Genomic DNA, 20,839 nt, shown 5'->3' on the forward strand with positions numbered 1-20,839 from the left:
CCACACTGCAGGGGTAATGGACTCTGAGCCCTCCATGTCAGTGAATGGAGACAATACTGTGCAGCAATCAGTGGTGATGGACTCTATGTCATGTGTGTCAGCGGATGGAGACCACACTGCAGGGGTAATGGACTCTGAACCCTCCATGTCAGTGAATGGAGACAATACTGTGCAGCAATCAGTGGTGATGGACTCTATGTCATGTATGTCAGTGGATGGAGACCACACTGCAGGGGTAATGGACTCTGAACCCTCCATGTCAGTGACTGGAGATAATACTGTGCAGCAATCAGTGGTGATGGAGTCTATGTCATGTATGTCAGTGGATGGAGACCACACTGCAGGGGTAATGGACTCTATGTCATGTATGTCAGTGGATGGAGACCACACTGCAGGGGTAATGGACTCTGAACCCTCCATGTCAGTGACTGGAGATAATACTGTGCAGCAATCAGTGGTGATGGACTCTATGTCATGTGTGTCAGCGGATGGAGACCACACTGCAGGGGTAATGGACTCTGAACCCTCCATGTCAGTGACTGGAGATAATACTGTGCAGCAATCAGTGGTGATGGTCTCTATGTCATGTGTGTCAGTGGATGGAGACCACACTGCAGGGGTAATGGACTCTGAGCCCTCCATGTCAGTGACTGGAGATAATACTGTGCAGCAATCAGTGGTGATGGACTCTATGTCATGTGTGTCAGTGGATGGAGACCACACTGCAGGGGTAATGGACTCTGAACCCTCCATGTCAGTGAATGGAGACAATACTGTGCAGCAATCAGTGGTGATGGACTCTATGTCATGTATCTCAGTGGATGGAGACCACACTGCAGGGGTAATGGACTCTGAACCCTCCATGTCAGTGAATGGAGATAATACTGTGCAGCAATCAGTGGTGATGGACTCTATGTCATGTGTGTCAGTGGATGGAGACCACACTGCAGGGGTAATGGACTCTGAACCCTCCATGTCAGTGAATGGAGATAATACTGTGCAGCAATCAGTGGTGATGGACTCTATGTCATGTGTGTCAGCGGATGGAGACCACACTGCAGGGGTAATGGACTCTGAACCCTCCATGTCAGTGACTGGAGATAATACTGTGCAGCAATCAGTGGTGATGGACTCTATGTCATGTGTGTCAGCGGATGGAGACCACACTGCAGGTGTAATGGACTCTCAACACTCCATGTCAGTGACTGGAGATAATACTGTGCAGCAATCAGTGGTGATGGACTCTATGTCATGTGTGTCAGTGGATGGAGACCACACTGCAGGGGTAATGGACTCTCAACACTCCATGTCAGTGACTGGAGATAATACTGTGCAGCAATCAGTGGTGATGGACTCTATGTCATGTGTGTCAGTGGATGGAGACCACACTGCAGTGGTAATGGACTCTGAACCCTCCATGTCAGTGACTGGAGATAATACTGTGCAGCAATCAGTGGTGATGGACTCTATGTCATGTGTGTCAGTGGATGGAGACCACACTGCAGTGGTAATGGACTCTGAGCCCTCCATGTCAGTGACTGGAGACAATACTGTGCAGCAATCAGTGGTGATGGACTCTATGTCATGTGTGTCAGTGGATGGAGACCACACTGCAGGGGTAATGGACTCTGAGCCCCCCATGTCAGTGACTGGAGATAATACTGTGCAGCAATCAGTGGTGATGGACTCTATGTCATATGTGTCAGTGGATGGAGACCTCACTGCAGGGGTAATGGACTCTGAGCCCCCCATGTCAGTGACTGGAGACAATACTGTGCAGCAATCAGTGGTAATGGACTCTATGTCATGTGTGTCAGTGGATGGAGACCACACTGCAGGGGTAATGGACTCTGAGCCCCCCATGTCAGTGACTGGAGACAATACTGTGCAGCAATCAGTGGTAATGGACTCTATGTCATGTGTGTCAGTGGATGGAGACCTCACTGCAGGGGTAATGGACTCTGAACCCTCCATGTCAGTGAATGGAGATAATACTGTGCAGCAATCAGTGGTGATGGACTCTATGTCATGTGTGTCAGCGGATGGAGACCACACTGCAGGGGTAATGGACTCTGAGCCCTCCATGTCAGTGACTGGAGATAATACTGTGCAGCAATCAGTGGTGATGGACTCTATGTCATGTATGTCAGTGGATGGAGACCACACTGCAGGGGTAATAGACTCTGAGCCCTCCATGTCAGTGACTGGAGACAATACTGTGCAGCAATCAGTGGTGATGGACTCTATGTCATGTATGTCAGTGGATGGAGACCACACTGCAGGGGTAATAGACTCTGAGCCCTCCATGTCAGTGACTGGAGATAATACTGTGCAGCAATCAGTGGTGATGGACTCTATGTCATGTATGTCAGTGGATGGAGACCACACTGCAGGGGTAATGGACTCTGAGCCCTCCATGTCAGTGAATGGAGACAATACTGTGCAGCAATCAGTGGTGATGGACTCTATGTCATGTGTGTCAGTGGATGGAGACCACACTGCAGGGGTAATGGACTCTGAACCCTCCATGTCAGTGACTGGAGACAATACTGTGCAGCAATCAGTGGTGATGGACTCTATGTCATGTGTGTCAGTGGATGGAGACCACACTGCAGTGGTAATGGACTCTGAACCCTCCATGTCAGTGACTGGAGACAATACTGTGCAGCAATCAGTGGTGATGGACTCTATGTCATGTGTGTCAGTGGATGGAGACCACACTGCAGGGGTAATGGACTCTGAACCCTCCATGTCAGTGACTGGAGATAATACTGTGCAGCAATCAGTGGTGATGGACTCTATGTCATGTGTGTCAGTGGATGGAGACCACACTGCAGGGGTAATGGACTCTGAGCCCTCCATGTCAGTGACTGGAGATAATACTGTGCAGCAATCAGTGGTGATGGACTCTATGTCATGTATGTCAGTGGATGGAGACCACACTGCAGGGGTAATGGACTCTGAACCCTCCATGTCAGTGACTGGAGATAATACTGTGCAGCAATCAGTGGTGATGGACTCTATGTCATGTGTGTCAGTGGATGGAGACCACACTGCAGGGGTAATGGACTCTGAACCCTCCATGTCAGTGACTGGAGATAATACTGTGCAGCAATCAGTGGTGATGGACTCTATGTCATGTGTGTCAGCGGATGGAGACCACACTGCAGTGGTAATGGACTCTGAGCCCTCCATGTCAGTGACTGGAGATAATACTGTGCAGCAATCAGTGGTGATGGACTCTATGTCATGTGTGTCAGTGGATGGAGACCACACTGCAGGGGTAATGGACTCTGAGCCCTCCATGTCAGTGACTGGAGATAATACTGTGCAGCAATCAGTGGTGATGGACTCTATGTCATGTGTGTCAGTGGATGGAGACCACACTGCAGGGGTAATGGACTCTGAGCCCTCCATGTCAGTGAATGGAGACAATACTGTGCAGCAATCAGTGGTGATGGACTCTATGTCATGTGTGTCAGTGGATGGAGACCACACTGCAGGGGTAATGGACTCTGAGCCCCCCATGTCAGTGACTGGAGATAATACTGTGCAGCAATCAGTGGTGATGGACTCTATGTCATGTGTGTCAGTGGATGGAGACCACACTGCAGTGGTAATGGACTCTGAGCCCTCCATGTCAGTGACTGGAGATAATACTGTGCAGCAATCAGTGGTGATGGACTCTATGTCATGTGTGTCAGTGGATGGAGACCACACTGCAGTGGTAATGGACTCTGAGCCCTCCATGTCAGTGAATGGAGACAATACTGTGCAGCAATCAGTGGTGATGGACTCTATGTCATGTATGTCAGTGGATGGAGACCACACTGCAGGGGTAATGGACTCTGAGCCCCCCATGTCAGTGAATAGAGATAATACTGTGCAGCAATCAGTGGTGATGGACTCTATGTCATGTATGTCAGTGGATGGAGACCACACTGCAGGGGTAATGGACTCTGAGCCCTCCATGTCAGTGAATGGAGACAATACTGTGCAGCAATCAGTGGTGATGGACTCTATGTCATGTGTGTCAGTGGATGGAGACCACACTGCAGTGGTAATGGACTCTGAGCCCCCCATGTCAGTGACTGGAGATAATACTGTGCAGCAATCAGTGGTGATGGACTCTATGTCATGTGTGTCAGTGGATGGAGACCACACTGCAGGGGTAATGGACTCTGAGCCCTCCATGTCAGTGAATGGAGACAATACTGTGCAGCAATCAGTGGTGATGGACTCTATGTCATGTGTGTCAGCGGATGGAGACCACACTGCAGGGGTAATGGACTCTGAACCCTCCATGTCAGTGAATGGAGACAATACTGTGCAGCAATCAGTGGTGATGGACTCTATGTCATGTGTGTCAGCGGATGGAGACCACACTGCAGGGGTAATGGACTCTGAACCCTCCATGTCAGTGACTGGAGATAATACTGTGCAGCAATCAGTGGTGATGGACTCTATGTCATGTGTGTCAGTGGATGGAGACCACACTGCAGGGGTAATGGACTCTGAGCCTCCATGTCAGTGACTGGAGATAATACTGTGCAGCAATCAGTGGTGATGGACTCTATGTCATGTGTGTCAGTGGATGGAGACCACACTGCAGGGGTAATGGACTCTGAACCCTCCATGTCAGTGAATGGAGACAATACTGTGCAGCAATCAGTGGTGATGGACTCTATGTCATGTATGTCAGTGGATGGAGACCACACTGCAGGGGTAATGGACTCTGAACCCTCCATGTCAGTGACTGGAGATAATACTGTGCAGCAATCAGTGGTGATGGAGTCTATGTCATGTGTGTCAGCGGATGGAGACCACACTGCAGTGGTAATGGACTCTGAACCCTCCATGTCAGTGACTGGAGATAATACTGTGCAGCAATCAGTGGTGATGGACTCTATGTCATGTGTGTCAGTGGATGGAGACCACACTGCAGGGGTAATGGACTCTGAGCCCTCCATGTCAGTGACTGGAGATAATACTGTGCAGCAATCAGTGGTGATGGACTCTATGTCATGTATGTCAGTGGATGGAGACCACACTGCAGGGGTAATGGACTCTGAGCCCTCCATGTCAGTGAATGGAGACAATACTGTGCAGCAATCAGTGGTGATGGACTCTATGTCATGTGTGTCAGTGGATGGAGACCACACTGCAGGGGTAATGGACTCTGAGCCCTCCATGTCAGTGACTGGAGATAATACTGTGCAGCAATCAGTGGTGATGGACTCTATGTCATGTATGTCAGTGGATGGAGACCACACTGCAGGGGTAATGGACTCTGAGCCCTCCATGTCAGTGAATGGAGACAATACTGTGCAGCAATCAGTGGTGATGGACTCTATGTCATGTGTGTCAGTGGATGGAGACCACACTGCAGGGGTAATGGACACTGAACCCTCCATGTCAGTGACTGGAGATAATACTGTGCAGCAATCAGTGGTGATGGACTCTATGTCATGTGTGTCAGTGGATGGAGACCACACTGCAGGGGTAATGGACTCTGAGCCCTCCATGTCAGTGACTGGAGATAATACTGTGCAGCAATCAGTGGTGATGGACTCTATGTCATGTGTGTCAGTGGATGGAGACCACACTGCAGGGGTAATGGACACTGAACCCTCCATGTCAGTGACTGGAGATAATACTGTGCAGCAATCAGTGGTGATGGACTCTATGTCATGTATGTCAGTGGATGGAGACCACACTGCAGGGGTAATGGACTCTGAGCCCTCCATGTCAGTGACTGGAGATAATACTGTGCAGCAATCAGTGGTGATGGACTCTATGTCATGTGTGTCAGTGGATGGAGACCACACTGCAGGGGTAATGGAGTCTGAACCCTCCATGTCAGTGACTGGAGATAATACTGTGCAGCAATCAGTGGTGATGGACTCTATGTCATGTGTGTCAGTGGATGGAGACCACACTGCAGGGGTAATGGACTCTGAGCCCCCCATGTCAGTGACTGGAGACAATACTGTGCAGCAATCAGTGGTGATGGACTCTATGTCATGTATGTCAGTGGATGGAGACCACACTGCAGGGGTAATGGACTCTGAACCCTCCATGTCAGTGAATGGAGATAATACTGTGCAGCAATCAGTGGTGATGGACTCTATGTCATGTGTGTCAGTGGATGGAGACCACACTGCAGGGGTAATGGACTCTGAACCCTCCATGTCAGTGAATGGAGATAATACTGTGCAGCAATCAGTGGTGATGGACTCTATGTCATGTGTGTCAGTGGATGGAGACCACACTGCAGTGGTAATGGACTCTGAGCCCTCCATGTCAGTGACTGGAGATAATACTGTGCAGCAATCAGTGGTGATGGACTCTATGTCATGTATGTCAGTGGATGGAGACCACACTGCAGGGGTAATGGACTCTGAGCCCTCCATGTCAGTGACTGGAGATAATACTGTGCAGCAATCAGTGGTGATGGACTCTATGTCATGTATGTCAGCGGATGGAGACCACACTGCAGGGGTAATGGACTCTGAGCCCTCCATGTCAGTGACTGGAGATAATACTGTGCAGCAATCAGTGGTGATGGACTCTATGTCATGTGTGTCAGTGGATGGAGACCACACTGCAGGGGTAATGGACTCTGAACCCTCCATGTCAGTGACTGGAGATAATACTGTGCAGCAATCAGTGGTGATGGACTCTATGTCATGTGTGTCAGTGGATGGAGACCACACTGCAGGGGTAATGGACTCTGAGCCCTCCATGTCAGTGACTGGAGATAATACTGTGCAGCAATCAGTGGTGATGGACTCTATGTCATGTGTGTCAGTGGATGGAGACCACACTGCAGGGGTAATGGACTCTGAACCCTCCATGTCAGTGACTGGAGATAATACTGTGCAGCAATCAGTGGTGATGGACTCTATGTCATGTGTGTCAGTGGATGGAGACCACACTGCAGTGGTAATGGACTCTGAACCCTCCATGTCAGTGACTGGAGATAATACTGTGCAGCAATCAGTGGTGATGGACTCTATGTCATGTATGTCAGTGGATGGAGACCACACTGCAGGGGTAATGGACTCTGAACCCTCCATGTCAGTGACTGGAGATAATACTGTGCAGCAATCAGTGGTGATGGACTCTATGTCATGTGTGTCAGTGGATGGAGACCACACTGCAGGGGTAATGGACTCTGAGCCCTCCATGTCAGTGACTGGAGATAATACTGTGCAGCAATCAGTGGTGATGGACTCTATGTCATGTGTGTCAGTGGATGGAGACCACACTGCAGGGGTAATGGACTCTGAACCCTCCATGTCAGTGACTGGAGATAATACTGTGCAGCAATCAGTGGTGATGGACTCTATGTCATGTGTGTCAGTGGATGGAGACCACACTGCAGGGGTAATGGACTCTGAACCCTCCATGTCAGTGACTGGAGATAATACTGTGCAGCAATCAGTGGTGATGGACTCTATGTCATGTGTGTCAGTGGATGGAGACCACACTGCAGTGGTAATGGACTCTGAACCCTCCATGTCAGTGACTGGAGATAATACTGTGCAGCAATCAGTGGTGATGGACTCTATGTCATGTATGTCAGTGGATGGAGACCACACTGCAGGGGTAATGGACTCTGAACCCTCCATGTCAGTGACTGGAGATAATACTGTGCAGCAATCAGTGGTGATGGACTCTATGTCATGTGTGTCAGTGGATGGAGACCACACTGCAGGGGTAATGGACTCTGAGCCCTCCATGTCAGTGACTGGAGATAATACTGTGCAGCAATCAGTGGTGATGGACTCTATGTCATGTGTGTCAGTGGATGGAGACCACACTGCAGGGGTAATGGACTCTGAACCCTCCATGTCAGTGACTGGAGACAATACTGTGCAGCAATCAGTGGTGATGGACTCTGTCATGTATGTCAGTGGATGGAGACCACACTGCAGGGGTAATGGACTCTGAACCCTCCATGTCAGTGACTGGAGATAATACTGTGCAGCAATCAGTGGTGATGGACTCTATGTCATGTGTGTCAGTGGATGGAGATCACACTGCAGGGGTAATGGACTCTGAACCCTCCATGTCAGTGACTGGAGATAATACTGTGCAGCAATCAGTGGTGATGGACTCTATGTCATGTGTGTCAGTGGATGGAGACCACACTGCAGGGGTAATGGACTCTGAGCCCTCCATGTCAGTGACTGGAGATAATACTGTGCAGCAATCAGTGGTGATGGACTCTATGTCATGTGTGTCAGTGGATGGAGACCACACTGCAGGGGTAATGGACTCTGAGCCCTCCATGTCAGTGACTGGAGATAATACTGTGCAGCAATCAGTGGTGATGGACTCTATGTCATGTATGTCAGTGGATGGAGACCACACTGCAGGGGTAATGGACTCTGAACCCTCCATGTCAGTGAATGGAGACAATACTGTGCAGCAATCAGTGGTGATGGACTCTATGTCATGTATGTCAGTGGATGGAGACCACACTGCAGGGGTAATGGACTCTGAACCCTCCATGTCAGTGACTGGAGATAATACTGTGCAGCAATCAGTGGTAATGGACTCTATGTCATGTGTGTCAGTGGATGGAGACCACACTGCAGGGGTAATGGACTCTGAGCCCTCCATGTCAGTGACTGGAGATAATACTGTGCAGCAATCAGTGGTGATGGACTCTATGTCATGTATGTCAGTGGATGGAGACCACACTGCAGGGGTAATGGACTCTGAACCCTCCATGTCAGTGACTGGAGATAATACTGTGCAGCAATCAGTGGTGATGGACTCTATGTCATGTATGTCAGCGGATGGAGACCACACTGCAGGGGTAATGGACTCTGAACCCTCCATGTCAGTGACTGGAGACAATACTGTGCAACCATCAGTAGTAGATCTGGGTGTTGTTGCAGCACAGTCAGGTGTCAGTAATCATGGAGCTAGGGAGAGCTCCAGCACTAATCCTCCAGCAGCGGTGGAGATCTCCAGCACTGATCCACCTGCGGCTGGTGAAAGCTCCGGCACTGACCCATCTGCGGCTGGTGAAAGCTCCGGCACTGACCCATCTGCTGACCATCAGTTCAGGAGACTGTTCTCTAATGTCACCAGACCAGTGAACCCCCCTCCTCAGAGGAAAAACGCAGTCAGGATAAAATACACAGGACCAGAGGAGAACATCCCATCCAGAATTTACATTGGGAAAGTTCTCCTAAAAGACTTCATGAAGTTCAATGCGTCTGAGGTCTACGCTCTGATCCATATCCCATCCAGCAGGATCTATGACATCAGCTTTAAGCTCCAGTGCGATCTGGATTTGTTCTGGAACATCTATAATGACACCAGAGAAGATGAGATCTGGGATCACCTCCATTGTATCCAGCTGTCTAAGCCGCAGGAGATAACGGCCACTGTCCTGTTCCAGTCTGAGGTGGTGGCGGTGGCGGATCTGCAGCACTGGCTGAACCGGCAGTGCATAGTGAGAAGTCATCCTGACAAGATCTATGATGAGGAGCAGATATGGAATGGAGGATATACACTGAAAATCCAGCTGATACAAGAGAGCGGTGTGACCAGACATCTGCCGCACTCCTTCTACCTGGGCTCAGAGAGGGGGATCTGCTACTACCCTGGTCAGCCACGTCTGTGCCATAGATGTGGGGGCCGGCATCTCGCCATAAACTGCTCTCGTATCACATGCTCATTATGTGGACAGTCAGGTCATACAAAGGACAAATGCACAGGACCCGTCATCTGTAATCTGTGCTCAGAACCAGGGCATACGTTCCGGGATTGCCGGCATGCAGAGCACAATAAATATAATGGCCAGGCCTCCTCAGAAGTTATTCAGGAAGATGTCACCAGAGGTTCTGATGTCCCAGAAGCTGGTATGGATGAGGACAGAAGTCACAGTATCAGTGAACCTGCTCCAGAGTCTGAGGTACTAACGGATGCTGCACTACTAGGACCACCAGCCACTGAAGAACCATCTAAAGGCCCACCAGCCACTAAAGAAAGACCTAAACCACCATCAGCCAATATAATAAGACCTAAGCTTCGATCAGCCACTAAAGTAGGGCCTAAAATGCCAGTTGTTAAAGAGAGGCCTAAGGTGTCCAGAAAGCCTGTCACCAAACCATCCAAGCATCAGCCCAGTACATCTGTGGAAGCAGTTAGTCCGCCTGCACTGTCCAGTGTGGATGAGGAAGGCTTTGTGACCGTAAAAAGAAAAAATGCATCTGTGGATCCCACCAGAAAAGTCACAACAGTACAGAAAACCTCTGAGCCTCCAGTGCTGGCGATAAGTCCTGGACGTTACAATGTGCTGGGAGAAGACCAAGATGAAGAGTCACAAATGGAGCAAAGTCCTTCATGCGTCCTCGAAAACGTCTCTGATGAGGGGGATCCTGACCCTCCCGTGTCCACAAAGAGATGGGGCACTACAGGTGACAGCAGTGGAAGGAGGAAGAAGACCAAAAAGTCTAAGTGATCAGGATGCAGCTGAGAATAAACTCCATTAATGTGAACAGTGTGAGGACTGTGAGCCGGCGGCAGGCGATTTACCAGCGTTTGTCTGACGAGAGATCTGACGTCTTCTTCTTGCAGGAGACGTATTTGAAGAGCAATGCTCATGTGTATGCAGCCAAGAGAGACTGGAGACTTGGGCCGTCATACTGGTCCTTCGGTCTGGAGAGAAATGACGGTGTGGGGGTCCTCTTTAATACCATGAATGTCCAGGTGGACAGAGTCCTGGAGATCTGTCCGGGTCGCTGTCTGATGCTGGACTTTACATTGGACTCCATCCATTATAGAGCGATAAACATTTATGCTCCGCAGACCAGGAAAGAGCGGAGGGAACTATTTGACCACATGAAACCATATTGCTTTACATCTAAAGTATTTATATTGTGTGGGGACTTTAATAATGTGTCCTGTAATGTGGACAGATCCAGCAGTCATAAGCAACTAAGATATGATGAGACGTTCCTTAATAATATAGTCCAGCAGGCCCACCTAGTAGACCCCTATGGGTCTCATCATACCAGTAAGACGTACACTTACCATAAGGGTGGTAATGCCAGTAGGATAGACCGGGTGTATATAAAGAGGGAGGTGAGATGCTCTCAGTACAGGATCAGCCCCCTGGAGTATTCGGACCATTGTATGGTGAGTGTGACGCTGGATTTGGCCCAAGCTGTGGTCTGTGGAAAGGGGTACTGGAAGGTGAACAGCTCTGTGGTCCAAGATCCTCGGTTCAGAGAGGCCTTCACCACATTCTATAATGAACGTAGGACCACCCAGTGTATGTGTGATGACACAGCTGAGTGGTGGGAGATCATGAAGAGTGACATCAAGCAGTTTATTATACGAGCAGCCAGGAGACGTAGTAATATGGAGTATATGAGATACACAGCCCTGAGACTGCACCTCAGCCGGCTATACAGCAGGATGAATGGTGGTGAGGAGGTGGACGGACGGAGCGTCAGCCATATAAAGCAGCGGATGAGGGAGCTGCAGTACGATCGCCTCAAGTCTCTCAAGGCGGAGGGACAGTTTGATAGTTGGGGCGTCCATAATCCAGATCCCTTTATTGCCTGTAAGAACAGGGTTAGTAAGAAGCTGATCACTGGCTTGTTAGATGAGAATGGGGTGGAGCAGTCAGAGCCGGAGAAAGTCCACAGGATCATTGGGGATTATTATAGAGATCTGTATAAAGGGGCTCATATTAATAAGGATGACATTAAAGCTTATCTGAAGGGGGTGTCCCTACCTACGTTAGACCTGGTGCAGGCAGATAGTATGGCCGATCCCATAACTGAGGATGAGGTGAAGAGGAGCATTGACTCCTTAAAGGCCAACAAGAGCCCAGGACTGGACGGCCTGACCAGCGAGTTTTACAAAGAGTTCAGGGACTTGTTGGCTCCGGACCTGGTGCAGGTTTATAATGATTGCCTCTCTGCAGGGAAGCTCCTACAGTCCCAGTATAGATCTGTTCTTGTTCTCTTAGCAAAGAAGGGAAATCTAAAAGATGTAAAGAACTGGCGTCCACTGTCTTTGCTAAACACTGACTATAAAATCCTGGCCAAGATCTTGTATTATCGGCTGAGTGAGGTGGCGGGTGAGCTGATCATCGCCAACCAGACGTGTGGTGTGAAGGGTCGGACGATAGAGGACTCATTGCTGCTGGTGAGAGAAGCTGTGACGTACATTAAGCAGCACAATGTGGGGGCGTATATTGTGGGCTTAGACCAGAGTAAAGCCTTTGATAGAGTCCATCATGACTACCTGTACCAGGTGTTGTTACACTATGGCCTCCCGGTGCGGTTTGTGCAGTGGCTGCAGGTTGTGTATAAGGAGGCTGTAAGCCTGCCGCTGATTAATGGTCACTTGGCTGAGCCCTTCAGGATCATGTCAGGGGTGAGGCAGGGCTGTCCTCTCAGCCCATTGTTGTATGTTTTCAGTCTGGATCCTTTCCTCAGAAAAGTGCAGGATCATAGAGGTTTCACAGGGCTGAGGTGTTGCCTGCAGAGTACAGTGGAGGATGTAAAGTTCTGCGCCTATGCGGATGACGTGTCGGTGGTGGTGTCTTCTAGAGAAGACTGTACGGCGCTACAGCAGGAGATGACAGCCTTCTCCAATGTGTCTAACTCCTCTGTGAACATGGAGAAGAGCGAGGCGTTGTGGTTGGGGGGTGACAGTGATGTCTTCTCTGTGCCCTTCAGAACAGTTCAGGATCAGATAAAGATTTTGGGAGTAGTGTTTGGAGCTGTAGATGATGGGAAGGTGAACTGGGAGGAGAAGCTGGTGGTGTGTGAGCAGAAGGTGCAGAGCTGGAGACACTGGAAGCTGACGTATCTGGAGAAGGTCCGCCTGCTGAAGACCTTCCCGCTCCCGCTCTTCCTCTATATCAGTGTGGTGTTCCCGGTGCCCGATGCGTTACTCCCCAGACTTACCAATGTCTTCTTTCACTTCTTGTGGGGTAACAGAGTGAATGTGGTCAGGAGAAACATTGTCTATCTCCCCCATAAGGAGGGTGGTCTCTCCATGCCCTGTCCTGAGCTCTTATTTAATCTCATGTTTCTTATGAAGAATTTCTCTTTTTGTAAGAATTCAGAGAAGACGCCATGGTCTTGTTTGTTTAAGAGCCAGATCCAGCAGTTTGTGTCCGTGTGGTCGGTAGGGGACCCCATCAAGAGAATCTCAGGACGACTAAAGAATAATGTTTCTTGGTATGGTGTCCATGTAATAAGTAAGGTTATTAGATGGAGGATCCTGTATGAGGACGTCAGGCAGCTCAGTAGGAAGGAGTTGTATAAGAACGTGCTGTCATCTCACTTTAGTGTCCATGTTCAATTGAGGGGCGCCCCAAGTCTAGATGTAAAACAGGCTGCAAAAAACGTCCTAGATCCCAGAATTCCCACTCATATGAGAGATGTGGCGTGGCTGGGGCTCCATGGTAAGATGTACGTCAGAGATAACCTAAAGTGCAGGAATGTATCAGACAGACCCTGTCCTAGAGAAGAGTGCCCCCATATACAGGAGACTATGGAGCATCTGCTGCTAGAGTGCCCCCATATACAGGAGACCATGGAGCATCTGCTGCTAGAGTGTCCCCGTATACAGGAGACTATGGAGCATCTGCTGCTAGAGTGTCCCCATATACAGGAGACTATGGAGCATCTGCTGCTAGAGTGTCCCCATATACAGGAGACCATGGAGCATCTGCTGCTAGAGTGTCCCCATATACAGGAGACTATGGAGTATCTGCTTCTAGAGTGCCCCCATATACAGGAGACTATGGAGCATCTGCTTCTAGAGTGTCCCCATATGCAGGAGACTATGGAGCATCTGCTTCTAGAGTGCCCCCATATACAGGAGACTATGGAGCATCTGCTTCTAGAGTGTCCCCATATGCTGGAGACTATGGAGCATCTGCTTCTAGAGTGTCCCCATATGCTGGAGACTATGGAGCATCTGCTTCTAGAGTGTCCCCATATGCAGGAGACTATGGAGCATCTGCTTCTAGAGTGCCCCCATATACAGGAGACTATGGAGCATCTGCTTCTAGAGTGTCCCCATATGCTGGAGACTATGGAGCATCTGCTTCTAGAGTGCCCCCATATACAGGAGACTATGGAGCATCTGCTTCTAGAGTGTCCCCATATGCAGGAGACTATGGAGCATCTGCTTCTAGAGTGTCCCCATATACAGGAGACCATGGAGCATCTGCTGCTAGAGTGTCCCTGTATACAGGAGACTATGGAGCATCTGCTTCTAGAGTGTCCCCATATACAGGAGACCATGGAGCATCTGCTGCTAGAGTGTCCCCATATACAGGAGACTATGGAGCATCTGCTTCTAGAGTGTCCCCATATACAGGAGACCATGGAGCATCTGCTTCTAGAGTGTCCCCATATACAGGAGACCATGGAGCATCTGCTGCCAGAGTGTCCCTTCAGTATGCAGGTATGGGAGTGTGTGTCCTTGTCCCTAAAGTTACGGCACCTGGTGGGACAGTCGTATGGTCAGCTGCTGTACGGAGACTTCCAGCCTGAGCTCAGGGCGTATAACCGAAGCTCACTATATGTAATAAATGTGGTGACCATCTATCATCTGTGGTGTGCACGGTGCTGCCTGCTCATCAATAAGGAGGTCCCGTCCTGTGATAGTGTCAGGTATAAGATCCTGGAAAGTCTCAAGTCAGTGTATAAGAAGGACATAAAGATTAACTCCGGTAATGTGAACTGGAGGAACATTCATGTGGCGGGATTTATCAATGTTATCTAATATTATTGTGTAAGTGATGTAACAACACAGGATTTATTTTCTTTAATATTTATTATTTTGTGATTTTAATGTAATTATTCTGTAATATTTGGTTGTCAGTTTTAAATAAAAAGATCATTATAGTAGTTATATTCTTGTACATAGGAGCAGTATTATAGTAGTTATATTCTTGTACATAGGGGGCAGTATTATAGTAGTTATATTCTTGTACATAGGAGCAGTATTATAGTAGTTATATTCTTGTACATAGGAGCAGTATTATAGTAGTTATATTCTTGTACATAGGAGCAGTATTATAGTAGTTATATTCTTGTACATAGGAGCAGTATTATAGTAGTTATATTCTTGTACATAGGGGGCAGTATTATAGTAGTTATATTCTTGTACATAGGAGCAGTATTATAGTAGTTATATTCTTGTACATAGGAGCAGTATTATAGTAGTTATATTCTTGTACATAGGAGCAGTATTATAGTAGCTATATTCTTGTACATAGGAGCAGTATTATAGTAGTTATATTCTTGTACATAGGAGCAGTATTATAGTAGTTATATTCTTGTACATAGGGGCAGTATTATAGTAGTTATATTCTTGTACATAGGAGCAGTATTATAGTAGTTATATTCTTGTACATAGGGGCAGTATTATAGTAGTTATATTCTTGTACATAGGAGCAGTATTATAGTAGTTATATTCTTGTACATAAGGGCAGTATTATAGTAGTTATAATCTTGTACATAGGGCAGTATTATAGTAGTTATATTCTTGTACATAGGAGCAGTATTATAGTAGTTATATTCTTGTACATAGGGGGCAGTATTATAGTAGTTATATTCTTGTACATAGGAGCAGTATTATAGTAGTTATATTCTTGTACATAGGAGCAGTATTATAGTAGTTATATTCTTGTACATAGGAGCAGTATTATAGTAGTTATATTCTTGTACATAGGGGGCAGTATTATAGTAGATATATTCTTGTACATAGGGGGCAGTATTATAGTAGTTATATTCTTGTACATAGGGAGCAGTATTATAGTAGTTATATTCTTGTACATAGGAGCAGTATTATAGTAGTTATATTCTTGTACATAGGAGCAGTATTATAGTAGTTATATTCTTGTACATAGGAGCAGTATTATAGTAGTTATATTCTTGTACATAGGAGCAGTATTATAGTAGTTATATTCTTGTACATAAGGGCAGTATTATAGTAGTTATATTCTTGTACATAGGGGCAGTATTATAGTAATTATATTCTTGTACATAGGAGCAGTATTATAGTAGTTATATTCTTGTACATAGGAGCAGTATTATAGTAGTTATATTCTTGTATATAGGAGCAGTATTATAGTAGTTATATTCTTGTACATAGGGCAGTATTATAGTAGTTATATTCTTGTACATAGGAGCAGTATTATAGTAGTTATATTCTTGTACATAGGAGCAGTATTATAGTAGTTATATTCTTGTACATAGGGGGCAGTATTATAGTAGATATATTCTTGTACATAGGGAGCAGTATTATAGTAATTATATTCTTGTACATAGGAGCAGTATTATAGTAGTTATATTCTTGTACATAGGGGCAGTATTATAGTAGTTATATTCTTGTACATAGGAGCAGTATTATAGTAGTTATATTCTTGTACATAGGGGCAGTATTATAGTAGTTATATTCTTGTACATAGGGGCAGTATTATAGTAGTTATATTCTTGTACATAGGGGCAGTATTATAGTAGTTATATTCTTGTACATAGGGGGCAGTATTATAGTAGTTATATTCTTGTACATAGGGGCAGTATTATAGTAGTTATATTCTTGTACATAGGGGCAGTATTATAGTAGTTATATTCTTGTACATAGGGGGCAGTATTATAGTAGTTATATTCTTGTACATAGGGGCAGTATTATAGTAGTTATATTCTTGTACATTAGAGCAGTATTATAGTAGTTATATTCTTGTACATAGGGAGCAGTATTATAGTAGTTATATTCTTGTACATAGGGGGCAGTATTATAGTAGTTATATTCTTGTACATAGGGGGCAGTATTATAGTAGTTATATTCTTGTACATAGGAGCAGTATTATAGTAGTTATATTCTTGTACATTAGAGCAGTATTATAGTAGTTATATTCTTGTACATAGGGGGCAGTATTATAGTAGTTATATTCTTGTACATAGGGGGCAGTATTATAGTAGTTATATTCTTGTACATAGGAGCAGTATTATAGTAGTTATATTCTTGTACATAGGAGCAGTATTATAGTAGTTATATTCTTGTACATTAGAGCAGTATTATAGTAGTTATATTCTTGTACATTAGAGCAGTATTATAGTAGTTATATTCTTGTACATAGGGGCAGTATTATAGTAGTTATATTCTTGTACATAGGGAGCAGTATTATAGTAGTTATATTCTTGTACATAGGGGACAGTATTATAGTAGTTATATTCTTGTATATGGGAGCAGTATTATAGTAGTTATATTCTTGTACATAGGGAGCAGTATTATAGTAGTTATATTCTTGTACATAGGGAGCAGTATTATAGTAGATATATTCTTGTATATAGGAGCAGTATTATAGTAGTTATATTCTTGTATATGGGAGCGGTATTATAGTACTTTTGCTGATTTCTTATTCAGGGTGATCACCCGCTGCTTTCTCTGATATTGCCCCTCATCGCTGACCTGTTTGCGGGTGATATTCTGCACGTCACCCACATATGTGATCTCTCCCGGGTGACGTCTTCTTCCCACGGCGATGGCGTCCTCACACACCTCGGAGGCGATATATCGCTGTACTCCTATTCCCAGGGTCTTCAGCACCAGCAGTCCTGTGGATATGATGGATACGTATGAGATGGGCAGATTATCTGCTGTGATTTCTGGACTCTGTAGATATTTTTCTGCTATGAAACCTCAGGCATTTTCTCCGTATTTTCTCCATTTTGTCCTCTCCATCATCATCATATGAATGGACAGGTAGGTCCCTGACCGCCATTACGTAGAACTTTTCTCTCCTGAAATACTCTGTGCTGCTCATGATCTTCCCCCTTCCACTATGTAACTATCAGCCTGTGACCTCCACTAGATCAGCCCTATAATCTCCTGAAATACTCTGTGCCACGGGGGAATCCTAATTCTCTTATTACTTCACGGTCATTTATATAATGGAGGAAACAACCACACGCCCCTCTCCTGAAATACTCTGTGCTTCTGGGGACGAGGCTCCGTCCAAGCTCAATTGCAGCCTAATGGAAACCTTTGAGCTGCTGGTGGATCCTGATTCACGTCTGGCTCACACCCGTCTCCTGAAATACTCTGCGCTGCTGTGAAAGTCCGCAGCTCGGCTCACCTGTAGCAATTCCATCAAAGAGGGACAGCACTCGTATGGGCTTCCTCCTCTTCGCTGGTACTGGGGGATAAAGCGCTGGTGGGTCCTGTTAAATGCATATGAAATATTGTGTAATTCCCATTAACCCTTCATCTGCCATGTGTCGGACCCCGTGGCCCCCCCCCCCCCCCCCCCCCGTGTGCGCTCACATAGTCCAGGTCGTGGGTGTTGGACAGCAGACACTGCAGGTGGTTGGCCCAGTCTTCTCGTCTCTGCAGTAAATCATGGACGCCCTCCTCTCTGCACATGTAGCAGTCCCAGGGGTTTTGCTCTTTAGCCTTCTGAGCTGTACCTTGTCCCACCAACAAGTCCACACAGTCCACACAGAAACACCTGGAACGCAAAAGGTTTTTGTTCCCCATGTAGACAGTTTGATATGTGCACACAAGACAAGATAAATCCGATGACCGGAGAAATTAACAAGTCTGAAGATTCAGTAAATTACAAAAATTCAATAATGACAGTATCTAGTCTGACCAGCAGGTGGCAGCAAAGTACTTCCTATTATACCAATGAACAAAATATGTAGGTTTCACTGCCACCTGGAGGCCAGGACTGGCACTGCCTCCCCACTGAATCGCACAGGATCCGTTCTTCTCTGCTGTTGTATAAGATGTGTGAATGTGTCCTTCATTATCACATATTTCTGCATTTCTCTCACCTCCAGCAGCTCCTCTTACTGCATATTAGAATCTGTTCCCCGGAGATGCAGATGCTGCAGTAACTCTGCCGCCCATCCCCACCTATATGGTAGCCCCAGCTCAGGAACCAGCTCTATAATGGGGGGCAGAAACAGCCAAGTGGTCGATATAGAATGATTGGGCTCAGATGAGTACTGACTCGTGACCTCTGTATATCAGATTGGTCATACGCCCTCCATATTAGTGCTGCGATAATTACCGTACATCTGCTGCACAGCGCCCCGATAAAGAGGGGGTGCAGGGTGGCGACATCGAGATCGCCGCAGGCAATGCAAAAATCTAGAAGAAAGAAGAATTTGCATCACGGTCGGGAGGTTGTCAGGATTTGTTTACCACCATTAGTCCCACGGCTTTATTAAATGTCTATTGGTGTCCTTGACCCTCTACTGGCGGCCATCACCGAGGGTTCTGACACAGATAGAGCCACCATGACAGATCCCACAGGGGCGGTCACCAACACATCCCTGAATCTGCTGGTGGCCATCACTGAGGGTCCTGACACAGATAGAGCCACCATGACAGATCCCACAGGGGCGGTCACCAACACATCCCTGAATCTGCTGGTGGCCATCACCGAGGGTCCTGACACAGATAGAGCCACCATGACAGATCCCACAGGGGCGGTCACCAACACATCCCTGAATCTGCTGGTGGCCATCACTGAGGGTCCTGACACAGATAGAGCCACCATGACAGATCCCACAGGGGCGGTCACCAACACATCCCTGAATCTGCTGGTGGCCATCACCGAGGGTCCTGACACAGATAGAGCCACCATGACAGATCCCACAGGGGCGGTCACCAACACATCCCTGAATCTGCTGGTGGCCATCACCGAGGGTCCTGACACAGATAGAGCCACCATGACAGATCCCACAGGGGCGGTCACCAACACATCCCTGAATCTGCTGGTGGCCATCACCGAGGGTCCTGACACAGATAAGGCCACCATGACAGATCCCACAGGGGCGGTCACCAACACATCCCTGAATCTGCTGGTGGCCATCACCGAGGGTTCTGACACAGATAAGGCCACCATGACAGATCCCACAGGGGCGGTCACCAACACATCCCTGAATCTGCTGGTGGCCATCACCGAGGGTTCTGACACAGATAAGGCCACCATGACAGATCCCACAGGGGCGGTCACCAACACATCCCTGAATCTGCTGGTGGCCATCACCGAGGGTTCTGACACAGATAAGGCCACCATGACAGATCCCACAGGGGCGGTCACCAACACATCCCTGAATCTGCTGGTGGCCATCACCGAGGGTCCTGACACAGATAGAGCCACAATGACAGATCTCACAGTGTCGGTCACCAACACATCCCTGAATCTGCTGGTGGCCATCACCGAGGGTCCTGACACAGATAGAGCCACAATGACAGATCCCACAGGGGCGGTCACCAACACATCCCTGAATCTGCTGGTGGCCATCACCGAGGGTCCTGACACAGATAGAGCCACAATGACAGATCCCACAGGGGCGGTCACCAACACATCCCTGAATCTACTGGCGGCCATCACCGAGGGTCCTGACACAGATAGAGCCACAATGACAGATCCCACAGGGGCGGTCACCAACACATCCCTGAATCTGCTGGTGGCCATCACCGAGGGTCCTGACACAGATAAGGCCACCATGACAGATCCCACAGGGGCGGTCACCAACACATCCCTGAATCTGCTGGTGGCCATCACCGAGGGTTCTGACACAGATAAGGCCACCATGACAGATCCCACAGGGGCGGTCACCAACACATCCCTGAATCTACTGGCGGCCATCACCGAGGGTCCTGACACAGATAGAGCCACAATGACAGATCCCACAGGGGCGGTCACCAACACATCCCTGAATCTGCTGGTGGCCATCAGCGAGGGTCCTGACACAGATAGAGCCACAATGACAGATCCCACAGGGGCGGTCACCAACACATCCCTGAATCTACT

The 20,839-nt window shown here is 47.6% G+C and overlaps 1 protein-coding gene across 1 annotated transcript in view; it reads right to left on the reverse strand.

Annotated features, from left to right (window-relative positions):
• LOC141257873 (DNA (cytosine-5)-methyltransferase 3A-like) overlaps nt 1-19,315 on the reverse strand; it is an 83,591-nt gene extending 64,276 nt beyond the window's left edge. The window contains exons 1-6 of the mRNA XM_073672881.1: nt 19,273-19,315; nt 19,085-19,164; nt 18,846-18,958; nt 18,334-18,517; nt 18,146-18,230; nt 17,479-17,624 (exon numbers count right to left, since the gene is read on the reverse strand). Coding sequence (XP_073528982.1) covers nt 17,479-17,624; nt 18,146-18,230; nt 18,334-18,517; nt 18,846-18,958; nt 19,085-19,164; nt 19,273-19,315 — 651 coding nt within the window. The remainder of the gene's footprint in view (nt 1-17,478; nt 17,625-18,145; nt 18,231-18,333; nt 18,518-18,845; nt 18,959-19,084; nt 19,165-19,272) is intronic.
• Nucleotides 19,316-20,839: the final 1,524 nt, after the last annotated feature.

This window comes from Phyllobates terribilis, unplaced genomic scaffold, assembly GCF_046119375.1.
Source record: "Phyllobates terribilis strain yellow unplaced genomic scaffold, ASM4611937v1 Scaffold_3__8_contigs__length_932513732, whole genome shotgun sequence".
Classification (NCBI taxonomy): Eukaryota; Metazoa; Chordata; class Amphibia; order Anura; family Dendrobatidae; genus Phyllobates; species Phyllobates terribilis.